The sequence below is a fragment of the Mya arenaria genome, chromosome 13, assembly GCF_026914265.1.
Source record: "Mya arenaria isolate MELC-2E11 chromosome 13, ASM2691426v1".
Classification (NCBI taxonomy): Eukaryota; Metazoa; Mollusca; class Bivalvia; order Myida; family Myidae; genus Mya; species Mya arenaria.
The window spans coordinates 56,326,493-56,347,219 of record NC_069134.1 but is presented as its reverse complement, the minus strand read 5'-3'; the positions used below and the strand labels follow the sequence as shown (position 1 = coordinate 56,347,219).

Genomic DNA, 20,727 nt, shown 5'->3' with positions numbered 1-20,727 from the left:
TACAAAATACACGTAAAACCGTACAAATAATTAATACTATTATTTAAAATGTTACAAACAACTTCTTGCCAGAATATATACGAGGTTGATTTCGATGGAAATTGGCCGAATGACATCCCACTCAGAGTGCTCTTTATGATGTGTTGTTTTTATTAACCCCCCCCCCCCCCCCCGTAAAATCACGTCAAAATGCTTACCCAGAAAGCGAAAGCACAAAATAGTAATGTGTATGTTTATGATTCAACACAATTTCGTTAAACAAATGATGGGACACGTTTTCATATATTCATGCATACAGACATGTTTACCTTAAATGTAAGTATTCAAATCGTTATATCATCCTCGATTATTTTATAATTGACCGAAAATAGGTTTTATTATTTCTACTGACCCACTAAAACCCCCACTCATATGCCCGATAGCGTGCTTGCTGGAACGCTTGGACTCGCTGGAGTAGAAAAATAATATATTATAAATAACATTGTATTAACCATTTATAGTTTTTGACATGATTATTAATATATCATACAAGTTATGTTTCGTTTTTTTTTAAACATTTAGGACTGTATTCAATATTTTGTCACAAACTATAGTACGTTTCTGTCATGAATCAATTTAAATTGAATACAAACATCAATTCCACATTATAGATGATGTATACAGATTACTAATGATAACTGACTTTAAAATTGACGAAGTAGCTTACAACAGATAAGTTGGTGGTAGTAATGTTTTGTACATTACTGAATCTCGTCCTATTTATTTCAGGACCAATCGTTGTTGAAGCGGCAAAGGTCAATAAGAAGGGTAAGACCGTTAAAGTGGACTGCGGTCGAGTACGTGGAATTTATAACGTCACTTCAAGAGCATATTCGTTCCGAGGAATTCCCTATGCCAGTCCTCCAGTTGGCAATTTGCGTTGGAGACCACCATTCCCGGTTAACAGCACCAACAAAAACTGCTGGCGCGGACGCCTTAACGCTAGAAAATTTGGCAGCCCGTGTTTGAAAGAGAAACCCCCTTTCACTGCCAACACGACGATTGGAAACGAGAATTGCCTCTATTTGAACGTCTGGACGCCCTCTCTTAGCAGGATATTGGTTACGCGCCAACAGAGCAGCTGGCTCGTGACCATGATGCTGTCTATGTCAGCATCAACTACAGACTGAACGCGTTTGGATTTATGTCGCTGGACATGCTGCGCGTTGGTTCGCATACTAACACCTCCGGATATTACGGGTTCATGGATATGCTAACAGGACTACATTGGGTGCAAAACAACATTCGCCAGTTTGGTGGAGACCCGAATCAGGTAATCATCGTTAGACATTGGTAAAGCTGAAACCTCTCTGTTTGATGTGCAAACATTTTATATCGCACGATTTAAAAGAAAATGAAAGCGTAACTTCCCTTTCCGTTTTAATTTCCTCGCCGTCTTTTTCTAATACTAAATACATTTCTTTTCAGGTAACGCCTTTTGGACAGAGTTCCGGTGGGACGGCCATTTACGCTTTGCTTGCTTCACCGCTCGGCCGCGGACTTTTCCATAAGGCCTGAGCGATCAGTGGATCACCAGTCATGAGTAAGACGGCTGCGGAAGCGGATGTGGATAACCAAGTTTTTGTACATAATACCGGATGTCAAGACGCGGACTGCTTGTACAATCTGACACCAGAACATGTGCTTGCCAGCGTGCCATGGGAGGAGTTCCCGTACTGGGCGATGAGAGATCTCACTGGAATCCCAGCTCAAGATCGCTTTAATGGCGCTCTTCCGGTTGTCGATGGTAATTCATATTTTACCTCCAAAAAACACCATACCATATATTAAGAATATTAAGAACCCTTTTTGTATTTTGTACCTGGACTTTATTTACGTTATCAGAGTATGGGTAGAGTTAAAAACTGAGACATGTGCAAAAATGTGTTATTCACACATGTTCGTCACACAGGTTTGAGCACAACATAATGACTTCACTTGCATCTTGGATGCAACCTAGACAGTAGATTTAAGTTCAACTGAACGCTCTTATATCTAGATCAAGCCGTTAGATAAACTTGAAACGTAGATAATCAAAGGATGATAAATCAAGGCATACATTTAAGTGTTCTATCCATCATTGACTCTCATCTACGTTAATATAAAGACAAATTTAATCAGTTAATAAATTAATGAAATAATTGCAACTTAATATTGTAAATCATTTAGAAATTACGTTTATATTTATTATCTTTCTTTAAAACGCAATAAAAAAGCGCGATGGAAAGTCCAAGTATAAAATTTCAAAAGTCGCTACTTGCATTTAATATGGCGGCTCTCATGGGCTTGAGGAATACTTCATTTCTCCAATATTTACATGGATAAATTGGCATTCATTCGATTTAATGACTTTACTCATATGACCGTTTTAATGTGTTTGTTTATAAATAACCCAAAATGTTCGACTGAGTTGCTTTAAATGTTTTTTGTTAACGTTGTGTACCAAGTCTATGTGTGCCAGTATATTATTTTCAAATTCGTTGAGGAGAGTGCAATAAAGTTTGAGACCGTTTTTTTCCATGTTATGTTTCACCAAAAGCTCCTCATGAAGCCTATGCAGCAAAAATAGGAAGCGACGTTCCTGTTCTCATTGGTTAGTTGTTTTACTGGTTGTTTGTTTCAATCCTTATGGCAAATTAACCACCTTGGAAAAATTGTGAAGCTTGTTTATCGATTTAAACGTTTATGATGTCATGCTCTGTATCAAATGAAATGTCATGTTAAACTAAAACACAATGTGATATTAAGGTACCACATCCCATGAAGTAAGTTTAGAGTCTAGTCCGCAAGAGGTCACCAACTGGACATGGGAAGATAACAAGTATCAGGACTATGTCCGCCATGCGTTACTCCCCTTTGGTGACGTCATAGCGGAGACCGCGCTTAAGCTCTACCCAGAAAACGTGCACACTCCAGAATTTCAACTCGCTAGTCTAGTAACAGACCTCAGAGTGACGTGTGGAAAAGATTATCTGGCTCTAGTAATGACGACTTCTTTTACTTCACCGGTGTTCAGATACAGAGCAGAATATGCGCCCTCTGCTCCAATGAAGGCGTTTTGGGTAATGCTTCCCGCGAGATTCGCCTTTCACGGCATCGACATGTTCGCTTTCTTTAAAACCATGGGACTCATGATTGACAACATGACGGACGGGGACAGGCAGTGGGAGGTCAACGTGCAGCAGGAAATTTTGAGTTTCATGCATACCGGAAGGCCTTTTACGGCCGACTGGGGAATGTTTCCCGGCCAAACGGCAGTGCTTAGTGATAATACAACGGTTACGGCTGGGTACCACACTGCAGAGTGTCTCTTCTGGTTAAAGAACGGGTTCTTCTCCTACTCGTGGATAAATTGAAATCGAACCAAATTGTTTTTAACACTGTTCCGATTACCGTTACTTCAGAAATGACATGCATAAAACACATTTATTACAATAAAACATAAGATTTTTTTTCAAATTGTTAAAACTACGACTAATTTTAATAGAAGAATACATGGAATTTACATGAAATAACATCAGGTTAAACTTGCCAGAAAACGTTATAAATTATTTGATCAATTAAGCTGATCCTATTGTAATTTGTTTACAGTCAAAAATAAATTCCACAAAGTAGCTCTATATTCTTTTCGAAATCGTCATGGAACAGACGTCACAAACGTCAACAATGTCCTATCAATTGTGACGTGTTGACGTATCCACCATTTTTACACCAAGGGGTTTACACCCATCACATTCGGAACCCCTCGTTCATGTTCCATCGAAAACAAACTCAGATGTTTACGGCCGTTTTTCAGTCAAAAATCTTTAAATATAATTACTCTGCTAGTACATCGCGTAGAATTTAAATTTAGCTGTTTAACTTTATGTGCTTACTCTCGGGAATCTTATTTTTTATGCACAAATAGAATTCAAGTTCAAACAATGTGAACTAAGATATACAAAATATACAATAAAACACTATAAAAACGTAATGCAATTATTCAAATTTATACGAACTTATTGTGCTGATGTACCGACATGCATACGCGGTTGTTTTCGATGGAAAATGACCAAGAAGCTCCGAATGACACCCTTCAGAATGGTCTTCATAATGTGTTCTTGAAAAGAAAGAATTACGTACGATCGCGTATTAGGGCGTGCTTATTAAATTCCAAAAGCATGCAGTTGCATGCTATTTTCTGCAAAGTAACGCTTATTATAGGAGATTCGTTTTCGGCATATAATACCATGATCTGGAGCTCTTGCAATACATTTTTAATTGAGTCTATATGCATATTTATTATTGATATCACATAATCAGCAGAATTCCTATAATACATGAATAAACGAGTTTCAAATATTAGGGAAGATAAATGATATTTGCACGATATTGAAACATTACCTAAAATATAAGTAATAAGATAAATTGAATAAATTCAATAGAGAAATGTTTACATGCAAATAAACAGAAATATCATGAACTTTAAGGCCAGACTTGTTTGATACAAGTTGTCTATGTGATGTGCGGTCGATATAATAAGGCATGCTACAACTGTTTTAAAACGCTGGACTGTCACAGTATAATAAGATGAATAGCAAAGCTATATCAAATGTATTAAATCATTCAAGCAGCGATGCACAGTAATGAAAAACACGTTTTTAACGTGGGCCAAGGTGGCAACGTGTGTTTTTTTTGCAAAAAAAAACGCGTAGTGTTGTGTAAGCAGCAATAGTACTTGTTGTCGCCCCTATCGTTAAACTGTACATCGGTCGAAATAGTAATTGCAACACTTTCGTTTTTTTTACAACTTAAACGCAACATTATCAACATTCCATATAGTTGGACTATAGTATTGGTCAATATTGGAACTCAAAATCGATTCATTCAACGAACGCTTCATATTTTTGACCCTTTCCATTGCAATAACATGTATAAATCCAGGTGTATTTTGAAAAAAACTTTAACCATTTAAAGTTGAACTTATCCAAGACTATAAATTATTTGAGCAAGCTATATTGTGGCCCATAGTTTATTTATGCAAGCATTTTCCTAAATCGTAGTTTTACGTTGATGGTGATTAAACATCGTTAAAGGCTTGTAAGTTAAGAATGAAAACATATCGTAACATAATTACAAACTATACATATAGGTTGGTTAGTTTATTAATATTCATTAAGTTAAGCTTAATGAACCATTATAAATATTTTAGTGTGAATCATTCTTAATCCAAAACATTTAATTAATCACGATTATTGGGTTGAATGTCCATACTATCAGAGTTCAGAAATATCTGATTTGATAATTATTATTTACGAATAATTAAGCTGCTTTGTGTAGCATCTTCGAATATTTGAACCTATCTCTTATCAAAAACAATCAACACATTTGGGTCATAAATGTCGTTCCTGAACTTTGTTTCAGCTCAACTGATTAATATTAAAATGATTATTTGTGAAACATTTAGAAAGGGTAAAACTATCTGCAAACTTCAATTGCTTATCAATGAGGAAGTTTTGAACATGTGTGTTAAGTGTCTTCCACGTTCGCTGTGCTCGTTCAGATCGGCATCTTTGACGAAAAGATGAAGTCAAACATGGAATATCTCTTTTTATTCATGTTGATAATTGGAAAGGTATTTTGTGCGTGGAATTTTGAAGGTAAACAATTTTATCTTTTATATTAGATAAGAAGGAAAAGAAAGAACATACGTGATCATCATCTATACGAAATTTATTCAACAAGATTCCTTAAGGACAAAAAAGAGCATTGGAGAGATTTTATCATTTATTTAGATAGTGTAATAAGCACTGTTTGGATTTTTCACGAATGTTATAGTCTATTCACATCAAAAATACTGATTTGATGATTAACAGCGCTATATACATATACGTCACTTTAAAGCGCTCACATTTTTATAGCTATGTATTATTGCATATTATACTAGTTTTAAACGTCTCATACGCTTTAAAACAAGCATTAAACATCATAATTACCATGTATAAGTAAAAAATGGAATAGTATAATACAAGATAAATGTCAAATTGAATCTAGGTAATAAACAGTAACGTTTGATGTCATAGAAAATTATCTTTAAACACGTTCAGCTTCAGGTCGAATTCATTAATAATGGTGTTGAACTACATGTTGTCAATTGTACATTTACCAGAACTATTATATGTTTAAACCAAATGCGAACACTTCACAGGTCAAAATATCGCACCATATGGCCAGGCTTATCAGAATCCAAAGACATACCTAAAAAATAAATTTAATGCAAAAAAAGCCATTGATGGAGACAAGGATACGGATGTTGTACATGGAAAATGTTCACACACGGACTTACCACAAAATGGAGAAACCGCTTGGTGGGAAGTTCAATTCAACAATTTATACAGCATCACTGGCATTGTGATTGTAAACAGAAAGTTCGTAAGTAAGTATCACAGACATTTATGACTTGTCTACGTCAATGAAGATTATTTTCGAATAGAAAACTTTTAAGGTCTTTTTGAGTCGTTTTGCCCAATTGTAAAGGGGAATATCGTAGATACGTTGTATTCTTCACATGTTGTATGAACATATATTGCTTGTGTTACATTTATATTTTGTTTTGTCAGATAACTTGCTAATGGAATTACCAATTCATAACAACTGCATTTCATACTGTGGCTTATAAGATGTCACATTTTTGGCACAGTTGCTGTGCGTAATGTTGTGCACTTATTTCTTTTCTTACATGCACTTTTTAGCTGAAAGAAACAGACTTTTCGGAATGTTTATATATGGGAACACTTCCAGCAACGATTCTACTGTACTATTTCATGATAATTCAACCACAAGGAGTTGTCAAACAAACAGTAGTGCACAAGTGTGTAATGACAATATTAGAATTCCTATTGTTGGAACAAAAAGGCTGATGCAAGGACTAAGGATAGTAACACAAAACTATCTCACCCTATGTGAAGTGGAAATTTTTGCAAGTAATTATGCAATTTTTACTTAAACATTTAGACTCACTTTATTTTTTATATTAGTTTTAATTATGAATACGAGAACAATATTAAACTTCAAGCCCTCTTGTTCACAAGTTTTATTTTAGAGAATTGGCAATAGCAATCATTATAAGTTTATATGAGGGTCATTTTTGTTTCTACTTACACTCTATTTCAATTCATATATGTTACGTATACTCTCATTATAATGTCAATCTATAGTACGACACTTATCAGTACGAAATCGTACAATCTTTTCCTTCAGTTGCCTGTAAGCCTACTGACATAACAAATGGAAATACACTTCCGTTGTCACCACCGTCAGATTTGCGCGTGAACTGTCCGAACGGTTATCATCCGCAACCTGAGTCAGTACAATGCCATCACAACGGTAGCTGGTCCAGTTCGCCACAATGCATTTGGGGATGTCCATGGCAAATTGAAAATGGCTATCTTACAGATATTTATAATCATTCCATACTATTCAACAGACCTATCCAAGTAAATCAATACTTTAGTATCATATGCAATGATGCATATGAGCTTAATGTAACCAATAACAGATTTTATTGTCGGAATGGGACATGGAACGAAGATGTAAAATGCGAACCGATCGAATGCTCTTGTCCAGCAGAGACAGACATCGCCTTTTACATGGTTATTGCTACAACAAATCAGTGTCGCGGGAGTAAATTGTATGAAACTAGGTTGCAAGTTCAATGCAAACCTGGGTATATATCACCCACTGAAGAAACTACAACATGCCAAAGAAACAATCGTTGGAGCCCTCATTCATTGAACTGTGAACACGTTACTTGTAACGACCCTCCAGAAATTCAAAATGGGTTTTATGCCCATTCTGAACAGGGTCCATATCATGTTAATGCCTTTGTGACACCGCAATGTAATACAGGATACAAACTAACAGGAAAAGGGAATTCACTGACATGCTCTTCTGACGGTAATTGGTCTGGGATTTATTCTAGTTGTAAATTAGTAACATGTTCTAAGCCACCAGTTCCTGTGCACGGAACATATGAACCAGCGCATATTGGACAATACTTTTATAACACGACAATAAATATAATATGTAACATTGGATATACAATTTACACCGGACCTTCTATGCGTTTATGCACAGCTGAAGGACACTGGAGTGGTTTCAATCAGTGTGAAAAAGTGACGTGTTCTATCAACATTTCCGAGAACAACCATGTATTTTTAGTAGTCCCACTGTAAACTACACTGGCAATTCATTTCTGATTGATTACAATACTACATTATATGCAGTTTGTAAGGATGGATTTACTTCTAAATTCGAACACATTCCAAGAAAGTGCAAGCTAGACGGACATCTAAGTGGCCATGAACCAATTTGCACAAGAAAGGCATGCATTGCAGTTAATTATTTAGAGGTCAACATATCGGGATATACAGTACAAGTCAATGGACCGCTCCTCTACGAAGAAACGAAAATGGTTGAATATAACCATTCATTATTTTATCATGTTAACGGTTCATTGTCTGTTAACTGTTCTGTCGATGGGACACTTCAATGGCAACAAGGCGACCCACCTGACCTACGTATGTGTTTTTATTTCATGTTACATTACTATAAATGTTAACTTAGTGTATATCGTTAAGCTTACACGCATGCATATATTTGAAGTCACATACAATACCATAATAAAGTAGATTTGTTATTGATTCACGTGATTGACACTAAATTAATTTCAAATGACATTTTGTAATCATATTACAACATTTTCATATACTAGACACGTTTCTATTTCAGGAAAAATATGCATCTTACCAAAGACGATTTCAAACGGGATGGTTAATCATTCCTGCATATCTGGCGATAAATGTGAACATGGAACAACTTTACGAATTGTATGTGATGAAGGTTTCTCGCCAGCGAACATTCTTGTCAAGTGCCTTCCTTCACACACGTGGAATACTGATTTGTTTTGTGAAAGTAAGAATATGTTATCATTTAATTGCTATATACGATACACTAAAATAATTCAAGGGTGTTAGTATAAATACATCAATATAATTATCAAAATGGTAATCGATGTTGGCCTTTTATCCTATGGAAATATTAAATACTCCTTTTGGGAGTTGCAGAAGGCATTGGAAATAAACAAAGAAATAGGTACATGCTTCATAGTTCGCGGTTCAATAAACCTTGCCATCCAATGAGTGTATGCCTGTTTCCTTTAGCATTACAACATCCAAGTATCGCATACGCATTTTATTGCTCTATTTCAAAAACATGTTTTAATTAAAATGTCAGAAATGTCTACCTCCGAAACCCGGATAGTTGCAATTGCTAGTGCGACTAGTGTGGGAACACTCCTCATTGTGGCGTCTGCTATAGCATTTGCAGTTTTCCTGCTTCGAAGGCAAGTACATTTTTTTTAAATATTTGTAATTGTTAAATTAAACACACACACACGCGGGCGCGCACACACGCACGCACGCACGCACGCACGCACACACACACGTAATAAAATATGTTTTCGCTAGGATTGAGGTTTATTTTAATGACCACTTTAACAAATAGAAGATAATCAATTTCCCTTAATGGTTGTTTACATGTTGGCCTGGACAGCTCAACGAATATGTTGCAGCTTTTATATAGTTTTTCCTATTTTAATTTAGTAGAAGGACATAGTTTTAAACTTAAAATATAATTCGGCGAAATATGGCAAAAACTTGCCTTAGTAACACTGCATCATACCTTTGAGGACTTCGAATTGCTGCTCCGACTTGATTCATATACTTGTCAGTGATGTTCGTATCTGATCGTTGAGTACTTGAAGTAAATTTATGTTTGCATGATTTGTTTCTCTATACCTAATTATCTGTAAATTAAGCCTGGCTCCGATAAGCCCCCCCCCCCCCCCCCGTGAACTGCTGTTTGATTGCCGTTCTAATGCGGTTACCTGAAAAAAAAATAGCTTATAGTGATACTTTTATACATTTAATGGAAAGTTCTTTACTTGAAGGAAACGAAAGGAATACACAAATCCCAAAGGTACACGGCATAAATCAACGAATTATTTAAACGTGAATTCTGAAGTTGGCAAAATTGAAAAAGAAGTTGCAACAAAAGGTGACAAATAATTACGATTTTATTGAAATTATATTTCCAATTGCGGGCGTAGTCCTCGACAGATTGATTTGGGTTGATTTTTGCCGTCTGTTGATTTAGATAACACAGAGTATGCGACAAGTACAGCCCATTTCGAAGTAACGCGGGATGAAGAGGCCGGTATGGAGAAGTCATATTACAGCTTCGGTGATCGTGTAAAACTTCCAGATACTGCCATTAAAGTGGAAGATTTGTATGATATCATTTTCTCATCTGAATCCACGGAAACTATGAAAACTCAGTTTAAGGTACGAGTGTCATTAAATTTTTGAAGAGAGGTCGCCAATTGCGTACTTTTGAAACCTAATTTGTTTTATGTTAATGAAAATGATACTAAAAATAATCAAACATAATAGGAGTATAATAATGATAATGATAATAATAAAAATAATACTAACAATACTACTACTACTGCTACTACTACTACTACTACTACTACTACTACTACTACTACTACTACTACTACTACTACTACTACTACTACTACTACTATTACTACTACTACTGCTACTGCTACTGCTACTACTTCTACTACTACTAATATTAATATTGATGATGATGATGATGATGATGATGATGATGATGATGATGATGATGATGATGATGATGATGACGATAATGATGATTATGATAAAATCAATCAAAATAGCAAATATAATCTTCATAATAAGAATAATGATAAATGATATTATGCCTGCAGATCTTTCCAAAAGGACTGACAGAAGACTGTAAGGTAGCCCTGAAACCTCAAAACAGACAAAAAAATAGATACAAAAACATATTTCCATGTAAGTATTGCCCAACAGTAATACACGCTTGAGGTTTAAAGAAATGGATTGTTGTATACATGTACGTGAAACACACACACATATACACGCGCACGAACACGCAAACACACGAACACGCACATAAACACACTGTTAATGATAACATACATCGATATTGCACAATGAGGCGACAAAACAATTTGCTCTACTTCGGTATCTTGTTCCAGTGAAATGCTGAGCGAAATTGATTTAATGGATTAGCCGCACTAAACTTGATCGTGTTATGTACACTTTGGTGATATTATATGGTAAGAAAAGACTGATAATAAAATGTGAGTATCACGCCCAAAAAATCATCATTAAGCCAAAATAAACCACTGGAAACTCATAGACAAACATGTCTTCTCTCAACCTTCTTATAATTCTAGAGCTCGCAAATACCTTTTGCCCATCTGTCTTACACGACTGTGGTTATTTTCCAGATGATGAAACAAGGGTAATTCTTCAGAAATATGGAAACCATATCAGCGATTACATCAACGCAAACTACATACACGTAAATATATTATACCTTCTTTTATGCTGTTTGATTTTCAATTGTTATTGAATCAAATTCAAAAATTCAACCCGATGAACTTTGTAATAATAGATTAAGTTTGATTAATCAAAATATTATTAATTAATAATGTAAAGCCTTTGCTTGTAGTTGAGTATTGAGGCTACAAGAAGTGTATTAAAAATCAGCACTGAATGAAGGAGACTAAAACAAGAATTCATGTGAATGAAAAATATGAAATTTGTTTAACTAGTGACTTATTCTTTGTTGATATCACTTTAAAAAGGACTTTGAAGCAGAAAAAAAATGTTAAAAATTGACTAAAACTATTATAACAAGCTTTTATTTTAGAAGTAACTTTGCAAAATTACACGTTTGAAATAAAGGATAAGAGATACAAACCACAATCACTTAATGTTTTATGTATTTTTGGTCATGTACGAGTATTAAACATCTCGCAAGCAACAAACGATAACCGTAAAAACGAAAACAAAACTTACAAAGATTCGTAATCAACATTCCACCTTTTGGCTTAAATATGCGATTTGTTACTTTTAGTTCAGTTATTAAATAAATTTGTTGGTTGTCAAAATTCAACATTTCCAAAACAATGTATTTTGGATGGTTGAGTTTGTCCCTCTTTTTATTGATCATATGAGTGACTTAATCGTACCTTTAAAAGGACAAAAAATCAGATGATACATTGTCAAATAAAAGATAAATAAAACACGTCGAAATTCTGAAAAAAAATGATATCGTTGCATACAATGCATTGTATCTCTTAATTGCTTACAAAACATTTCTCTTTTGAATTTTAGGGGTATTTTTTCTAATCAGAATGTTCTGGTTATATACACCAAGTTAGTACAAATGATTCAAAAATCTAATCGTTATATACAATCACGTGACGTTAAAATGCTTGATATACATACGTCATGGCTTCCTAAAATTAGAGATACTGCAACGAAGCGGAATATTGCTGCAAAACAACATAGAAAAAGAGCCCGAATGATTAACATCGGTAATGGCATCGATCGATGAAAACGTTTAAAAGAGATTCACACTGCTGAAAAAAACAGCGAGTTAATTAAAATGCGTAATGTCAGGTTTATGTGTAATTCGTTCACGTGACTTGCAGTGTGTTCTGTGAAAAACCTTTCTACGCTACTTTTAAACGTGAAAATCGTTTTGCGCTATTTCTAAACGGCCATTCTCAGCTAAGGCAGCGGGTTGACGACATGATTGTTGCGTCTATTATTTTAATCCTATAAGATGATCCCTTGTCGGCAACATCCAAGGCTGTTTTGATAATTCTTGGCTTGTTTCGAATAAATATTATATTTGCCTAATTTTGAACTATCTGGAGAGGCATTGGCGATTCCTTCGTTTAAAGGCGCTGTTGGTGTTTGGTCGTGGAGTACTTAAAATTACGTATCAGTTAATATTATATGTATTATCCATTGTGCCTTTAGAAAGATTGACTGGAATATCACTAAGATTTGTCTTTATATTATCATTGCACATGGTATGATAGTTTTGATGTGCCTTTCTTGAAATACGGATTAGCAGTCTAGAGCTTCCAAAATATTGAGTTGCTGGTTTTACTTGCGCAGGAAAATTAATTCATGTTTCATATATTTTAAGCTGTGCTCTTTTTGCAGGGATATAATCAGACCAGAGCGTATATTGCGTCTCAAGGTAACAATGCTTATTAAGGAAGCAAGCTTGAACAACCTATCTGAAATCTACAAACGAGGCAATAACAACTTAGCTATAACAGTGCACATATTTACATTATGAATTTGAAACATACATTCGCATAGAAGAGATATATCCGAGTAAAATTTGACTTATGACAAACAAAATCAAACGAAAACATGTTACTTTTCAACAATATGAGTATTATCAAAAAATAAACATCCATTGAACTTTTAAAGGCCTACGAAAGAGATACTGGTTGATTTTTGGAGAATGATTTGGCAACTAAGGGTTGGCAAGGTTGTTATGCTGACTAATCTTGAGGAGAACAAAACGGTTGGTGAAATGATGGAGTGTAATCTAGCCAAGTGCAAGTTTACTATACGTGCATGTATGCAATACATAAATAATTACGTTAACAATGAACACATACAAATTTTGTCAATTCATGTATATTTTTCAACAAGTACACATTATGTAATCACTTCTCGAGGTTATTCATAACAGAATTAGGCAAAATTGTGACGAGTATTCAGGCCTTTGTTATGATTCATTTTAGATGAAGTGCATACAATATTGGCCTGAAGCAGATAAGGTTGACTTCGATGATTACAAAGTAACCACTCAGGGAAAAAAGAGTATTATTCAGACTTTATCATAAGAACATTAATTGTTGAGAAGGTAAATTTAAAATAGCTTAATTTCTATCATTTAAAAAAGATGGATATCCATCTAAATACTAGAAATATTGCATCCATTCATATCATATTATGAATTATTTATACGAATGATAACTACTAGTTTAACGAGCACCGCAAACTACTGTTGTCCACAGTGACTATTATGTAAGTGAAAAAAAGTTTTAAAAAATGCTTTACGGAATTCAAAGGTGTTAAATTGATTCATTTGGGTTTACTCAATAGACAGGAGAGGAAAAACGAAAGCTGTTCCATTTTCATTTTACTGCGTGGCCGGATAAAAGTGTCCCAAAGTATGCTTCGTCGCTTGTTCATTTCCGGCATAAAGTGGAAACCACTGCTGTGAAAGAGAATGGGCCCGTTATTGTTCATTGCAGGTTAGTATGACCGTATTGTAGTTTTTGTTCGATATTTATGGACCTAATAGTATTTCATTTGCAATAATAGATAAACGTCAATTTATGATACAATATAATTCATCAGTATTATTTAGGATGCTTTACTACAAATAGACATGTTTATAAGTTGACAAACAGAGAGCCCCTTTGTTCCAAATAAACAACGTCATTTACATTTGGTAATTTTAGGAATATATTTACATTTTCATTTCTCGTTTTTTTTGTCATTTAAATTGAAACAACCTACAGATCTATAGATTTATTAATAATATCAATTCATTTTTAAGTTTGATTCCACTCAAAACAAGATATTTTAACAAAATACAATTTTTAACACTAGAAGACAACGTTACTTGAGAATGTCTTATATAGCTTTATAATCCGCTTATCAATTCATTACGCATCCAACAGTGAAAATACAGCATGTCGTATTGAATAATTCATACTGTATACTGCTGGTACCTTGTGTTGGAAATTTGACTAAATATATTGAAAATTTGATAAAATAATTTATTTAGGGACAGTCAAGGCATACAATAAAAAGGAGTATCACGATAAAAGGCTTTCTGACAACCCATATCACAATAAATTGGTTTATAAACATGCATCCGTCTCGGTAGCTTCGCGTCTCAGAGGATACGTATTTACACAACGAATTCGATGTGATACAGGATGACAGAAAGGCGTCTTATCAAAAGACTTATCAATAATAAAGGTTCACTAGTAAAGTGTAAATTTAACTCATTGGATGTATGCAGCATCTAAAGAACATCAAATAACATTTATTTGATAATTTTTAGCGCCGGCGTGGGGCGGACTGGTACATTCATTGCCCTGAATGTACTGACAGAGCAAGCCTCCACTGTGGGATATGTGGATCCTGTGGGCTGTGTGAATACACTGAGGAGGCAGAGGGTCGACATGGTTCAAACACCGGTGCGAATAAAACAAAAATAGTTGCTAAGGGGATATTCAGTCTATAAAATCTAAGATTGATCCTTATCGAAGACGTAAAACATGAGTGTTTTCATCGGCTGGCTGTTTGAATAAATGATATCACAGAGGCCTGATTAAGGTTAACGATTGTTTGACATTAAAAACAGTTCTATTTATGAAAATGGTAAAGCTATAAACTACGTGCTAGAACAATAATAATGCTTTCATTATTCCATTAAACTTTCATTGATCTACCGAAGGAAACACACCAACTTTCATATTTCTACGAATGCGAGACATTCAGGAACAGTATTTTAGACATACCAAAAGTAACACCTCTTAGGACATATAAATTTGTAACTTGTTTATTCGAAATTAAACGTCAATATCGTTTCGTTCAGGATCAGTACATATTTCTGCACATGGCTCTTCTGGAGACATTGATGCTTTCCACATCGGCTCTATCTGCATCGCGGTTTCTAGAATCTTATGAAGAACTTATGGCCGTCGATAATGACCATAGGAGACGTACAATTGATGTCGAGTTCTCTGTGAGTAGTAAATGTCAATTCAAATTTGTGTTACGGATTTACGCTTCGTAAACTATAATACAGCTTTACTTGTAGTACACTTAATTTCCCATACTTTATCTATGTTCATGATGCACTTTTACAGAGAATGGAAAAAATGTCCCCCGTGGCTAATAAATGTAAATACGTGAGTGAAAAAGACGTGAGGAACAGGACTAAGAATCGGTATTCAAACATTCTCCCAGGTAATTATGGTTATATTTGATGCGTTTCCACTGAAACAGATTGCTGAAAATGTGTTTTAACAGGAATAGTTCTTTGTTCTTAAGCTTAATAATATTTACTTAAATTGTTTTACAGTCGCTGACCACATGCCGTATTTAACTCCCTCTGGAAAGAGGTCTGAGCCTGATTACATCAACGCTGTATTGTTACCGGTATGTTGTATTGACATTAACAAAAGAATAAATATTATACAAAACGATCATGCAATAACCGTGACACACATACATGGACGCGTTTTGTGGCATATTAGGAATATTCTTGTTCTTTCAAACATGTGGGGTATTTTATAAAGAATATGAGAATATGGTATCCTCTGTGAAATATTACTTTTCACTTTCAACGGACGATGTTAAATCCTTGAGCTATTATTTCAGAACTACAAGAAGAAGGGAGCATTCATCATCACCCAGACACCACTAGAGGTGACTAAGACCGACTTCTGGAGACTGGTGGTTGAACACGATGTCCATACAATCGTCATGATGAACAACAGCAATGAGATGAAGGTTAGGTCCATTTAACAATATCAATTACCCAGTTCCTCTAAATATTGAATATTAAGCTAGTTGTGGCTTACATAGATATCTAACCTTTCAAATGAACATTGATTTCCTGAAAATAGTAATGATATATCAGTGCTTTGATCTGATCGAAATGGTGAAGGAAACGAAAACGATGGGAAAGTGAAGCCGATTTGATTTATTTGAAAAAAAAAAACCCAACATATTCCTTTACCAAGTTAACATCAATTTTAGGATTTGAAGGAAAAAAATGCAATGTATTTATTCATCTTACGTCTCTCAATATAATTGCTTTGATTGAAAACACTTAATATATAAGTGCTAAAATATTGTCTAAAAAGTGAATGAAAGAAACGAAAACGTCTCCTCTGTGGGGTAAACTAATTTGCGTCTTGTTAGTGTGTCCGTTTGGAATTAAACTTTATGGCTTTTGATTAAGTCTCACTTTATGATACCACAATATTGACAAATGAGTTCTTTACGTAGATTTCCTTACTTATTTCGATTTCAATTATGCACTTGCGGTTTTAGGAAGACGAGATATACTGGCCTGTACATGAGGAATCGGAAACATATGAAAACATGAAGATTATCAAGACAAGCGAAGAATGCGAGGGAGGATTGAGGAAGATAACGTTTGACTTGAATCGCTATGGAACGGTGATGATGAGTTATATCTCCTAGTATTCCTTTTCCTTCTCTTCCCTCTCCTCCTCCTCCTCATCATCATCATCATTTGCATCGGCAACATCATCATCAACAACATTATCAACACATCTAATATAAACAATGTTTACTTTACTAAAAATTATCATATTTAAACTTAAATGGTACTGAGTAAAATGGATAAAGCGAGCGGAAAATATACTGACTAGGAAAACAATTCTAAGAAGTAAAATAATTGCTTGTTTTAGACAAGAAAACTTCAACAAATACAGTTTGAAAATTGGCCGGTTGATTCAGCGTTGCCATCTTCTCCTAAGGATGTTTTAAACCTCCTTGATGCGGTTCAGTACTGGCAGCATCAATCCGGAAACAACGCTGTTCTTGTTCATTGCATGTAAGTAAAAGCACTTCATTGCTCTTAAGTCTGACATCCAACAAGATATAGGGGAATCCTTATTTTTTTTTTTTATCAAAATTGATTTTTATAAAGGGACGTTTTTAACGCGGTTACTCATAGAGTGTAATTCCGTAAACAGTAGTAATGTAAGTGCCATTGAAAACTTTCCTTTCATGTATGCATTGTTTAATAAACTTCTCTTCTAAAATACTTACGACGTGCTGCCGCAGTCGCTGTCAACACTTAAAATCAAAAGCTTTTTTTCAATTGCTTGGGTGTATATGCTTATAATAAATATATTAAATAACTATTTCCTAATTACTTGTTTAACGCAAACTGAAAAACAATTGTTCTCGGTGATGCCTGAACGAAACTAGCTTTCTGTTTTCATCCGTTACAATATAAGATTGTTTTTCAATAAATACCAATAGTGTACAAATTATATACTTTGCTTGGCCCAATTAGAAGTACCGAAAATAATAAGCGACGGTCTCTAAGACCATTTTCGCTCCTTCGCTAATAAACCTGAAATTAAAGTTGTTAAACAAAACAGGGAGCATAAACCTGCGCGTGTTTGCACAAGCATTCTTACGAATATAGAGATAAAGCGCTTAAACCATTGAAAGGCTGTAGGCGCGACAAGTTTTATTTTATTCTTCTAACAATTCTGTTAACAGGCAATACAAATTAAATTCAACAATTCTATTAAGTGGCCGCAAACTGTAATCGATAAGTGCCCGCCATCACGTAAAGGTAATGTAAATTGATGAATGTTAAACACAATTAGGATATATGAACATTGGTTTTATGTCGCAAGTGTATTGCTAGTTTGATGTTAATTAAATGAAATCCTACAGTTGCTGAGGACATTTTATCTATTTGTAGAAGGTAATATAAGGCAGGTCTTTTAGACAACACTTTTCTATTTTCTGTTAATTATCTATCAGTATCTATTCTCGATGGTCCTCCACGATTATTCTTCGGCGTGAGTTTTAATTTACATTAAAGTTGCAATCTTATGAACGTATTCAGATGAAGTCGACTGTTTATTCGCACTATTTTAAACAACAGTACACTATATGTCCCATTTTGTAACCCCGGCGCATATTTTTCAACATGTCATGTCACAAAATATGTCTAACGATACTTTTTTTTCTATTTGCGGTACAGCATAGAAGAAACGGTTTTCAAGAAATCCAAGCTTGTATCCCTTTTTATCGTGTTAAGTTTTACAAGCTATTTATCTGATCCAATGATCACTTAATAAATGTTTTGTTTAAGAATTGTTCATTCGTTTTAATCATAATAATTATTGACAATGTACATATAAGCATTAATGACACTTGTTTCGTGTGTTCATGCAGTATGAATGCAGGGGGCACACTTGCAAAATTTCCAAGAAGAAGTGTCGGAGATGCAGCTTGATATGTGTTTTCTTAGGGGTCTTTGAGAAAAAACACATACTAGTTCATTATATCGATGATCAATCATTTTACACATTCAGAACGGAGCAGACAGAAGCGGCTTGTTAAATGTTGCGTCAGCGTTCTCGGAGATAAAAAAATGCATATTTCTGTATTGAATAGATAATTAATCCATACTATGTAATGCCTCAATAACGGAGCAGACAGAAGTGGCTTGTTCTGTGTTGCGTCAGCAGTCTTGGAGAGGATGAAGATTGAACAAGACGTTGCTATTACCCAGGTCATCAAAGAGATGAGGAACTACAGGGAACAACTTATTCCCTCTGTGGTGCGTAAACATACATATACAGCACGTGTCATGATGCCATTAAACATCAAGAATTGCAATGCATTAAATAAACTACCTCCATTTCAGCAAATATGTATTTTATATAAAAAAAATCGTTTCATAATGTGCTTTTGAAGTCGTCACTGACTAAAACACAGCAATAAAACATATCAAATATGTCTGATGTGATATGGACTTCAAAAGACAGTGAGACACATTATTGAGGATAACACAATCTGTTTTTTAGGAGCAGTTTCAGTTTGTGCATGAAGTAGTCACGGAATACATTCTGCAACATGAAACATATTCAAACTTCACCTACTGAGATGTAGGATCTATTTAATCAAGGGGACATAAATAAGGCAACTATTGACTTGTTTTTATGTTTACGTGTATATTGATAATGTTAAATTTATTTAAATAGAGTACCACTTCTATATGTATATTTTTATAGTTATTACATACTCGATCGCTTTATGAACATTTCAAGTTGGTGTACATATGTATAATATTCTCAATCAGTGATGAATGAAGCTAAAGCTAAATGTAGTCATTTTGCTATACTGAACTATTTTGATTGTCGTTTTAATAAAACGCACTTTTTCCTAGTGTTTGTAAATAAAATGTTTCCGTGTTTGCAAAGAGAGAATGCAAGTGTTAACACTAAGCACCTCTCAAGTACGGATGCATCTTTGACTGCTGTTACAATTAAAGGCTTAGAGGGTACTTGTATTGTTATTATCTATTATTATGCTTTGAAGTGTTTAAATCGGAAATAAGTTTAATATTTTACAACAGTTTCAAGTACTCCCTGAAATTAAGAAAACCCTATTTGGTTTGTTTATAAAATGTGTTACGTGCTGCGAAAGTACGATGAAAGAATTAAGGTACAGGTTATATTATATATATATATATATATATATATATATATATATATATATATATATATATATATATATATATATGGTTTACGGAGAACAGTCCAAAAGTAACAAGCATTGTTGGTAATGCGTCGTCATTGGATAAGTACTGATTGGTCAGCGATTCGAAAAAAACAATCGCTTTACAAGTGATACCAAAAGTACACACTTTTTATTCTATATAATTCCAAATAGCCATATTGAGCATATATCTTATAAGAACAATTACAGTATCGAACAATTTCGGTGGTTACTTTTATTTCTGAATAATAGTGTATATTAAGGTATGCGTGACGCCGTCTGCGAATTTGCATCATGTGGAGGAAAAAGTAATATTTCCTTTTTTTACTAATTGTGTGCCTCGGGAGCAGCTAATAGCTGACTTCCTCCACAGGACCCTTTCGCTCACAACGTCACAAAATTGTATATA

General features: G+C 34.5%; 2 protein-coding genes across 2 annotated transcripts; both read left to right on the top strand.

Moving 5' to 3' along the window:
* Window positions 1-1,578: 1,578 nt before the first annotated feature.
* Window positions 1,579-3,395, top strand: LOC128215406 (uncharacterized). The gene is made up of 2 exons (XM_052922090.1): window positions 1,579-1,786; window positions 2,788-3,395. The coding sequence occupies exons 1-2, from the start codon at window positions 1,579-1,581 to the stop codon at window positions 3,393-3,395; spliced, it is 816 nt and encodes a 271-aa protein (XP_052778050.1).
* A 2,177-nt stretch (window positions 3,396-5,572) lies between these two features.
* Window positions 5,573-20,271, top strand: LOC128215405 (receptor-type tyrosine-protein phosphatase S-like). The gene is made up of 24 exons (XM_052922089.1): window positions 5,573-5,678; window positions 6,227-6,454; window positions 6,771-7,001; window positions 7,279-8,597; window positions 8,809-8,991; window positions 9,313-9,421; window positions 10,028-10,134; window positions 10,234-10,421; window positions 10,874-10,961; window positions 11,423-11,496; window positions 13,158-13,194; window positions 13,434-13,462; window positions 13,495-13,530; window positions 13,754-13,810; window positions 14,118-14,269; window positions 15,091-15,226; window positions 15,628-15,777; window positions 15,902-16,001; window positions 16,117-16,193; window positions 16,416-16,547; window positions 17,094-17,222; window positions 17,477-17,622; window positions 19,233-19,377; window positions 19,625-20,271. The coding sequence occupies exons 4-24, from the start codon at window positions 8,489-8,491 to the stop codon at window positions 19,700-19,702; spliced, it is 2,262 nt and encodes a 753-aa protein (XP_052778049.1). The 5' UTR covers window positions 5,573-5,678; window positions 6,227-6,454; window positions 6,771-7,001; window positions 7,279-8,488; the 3' UTR covers window positions 19,703-20,271.
* The last annotated feature ends 456 nt before the right edge of the window (window positions 20,272-20,727 follow it).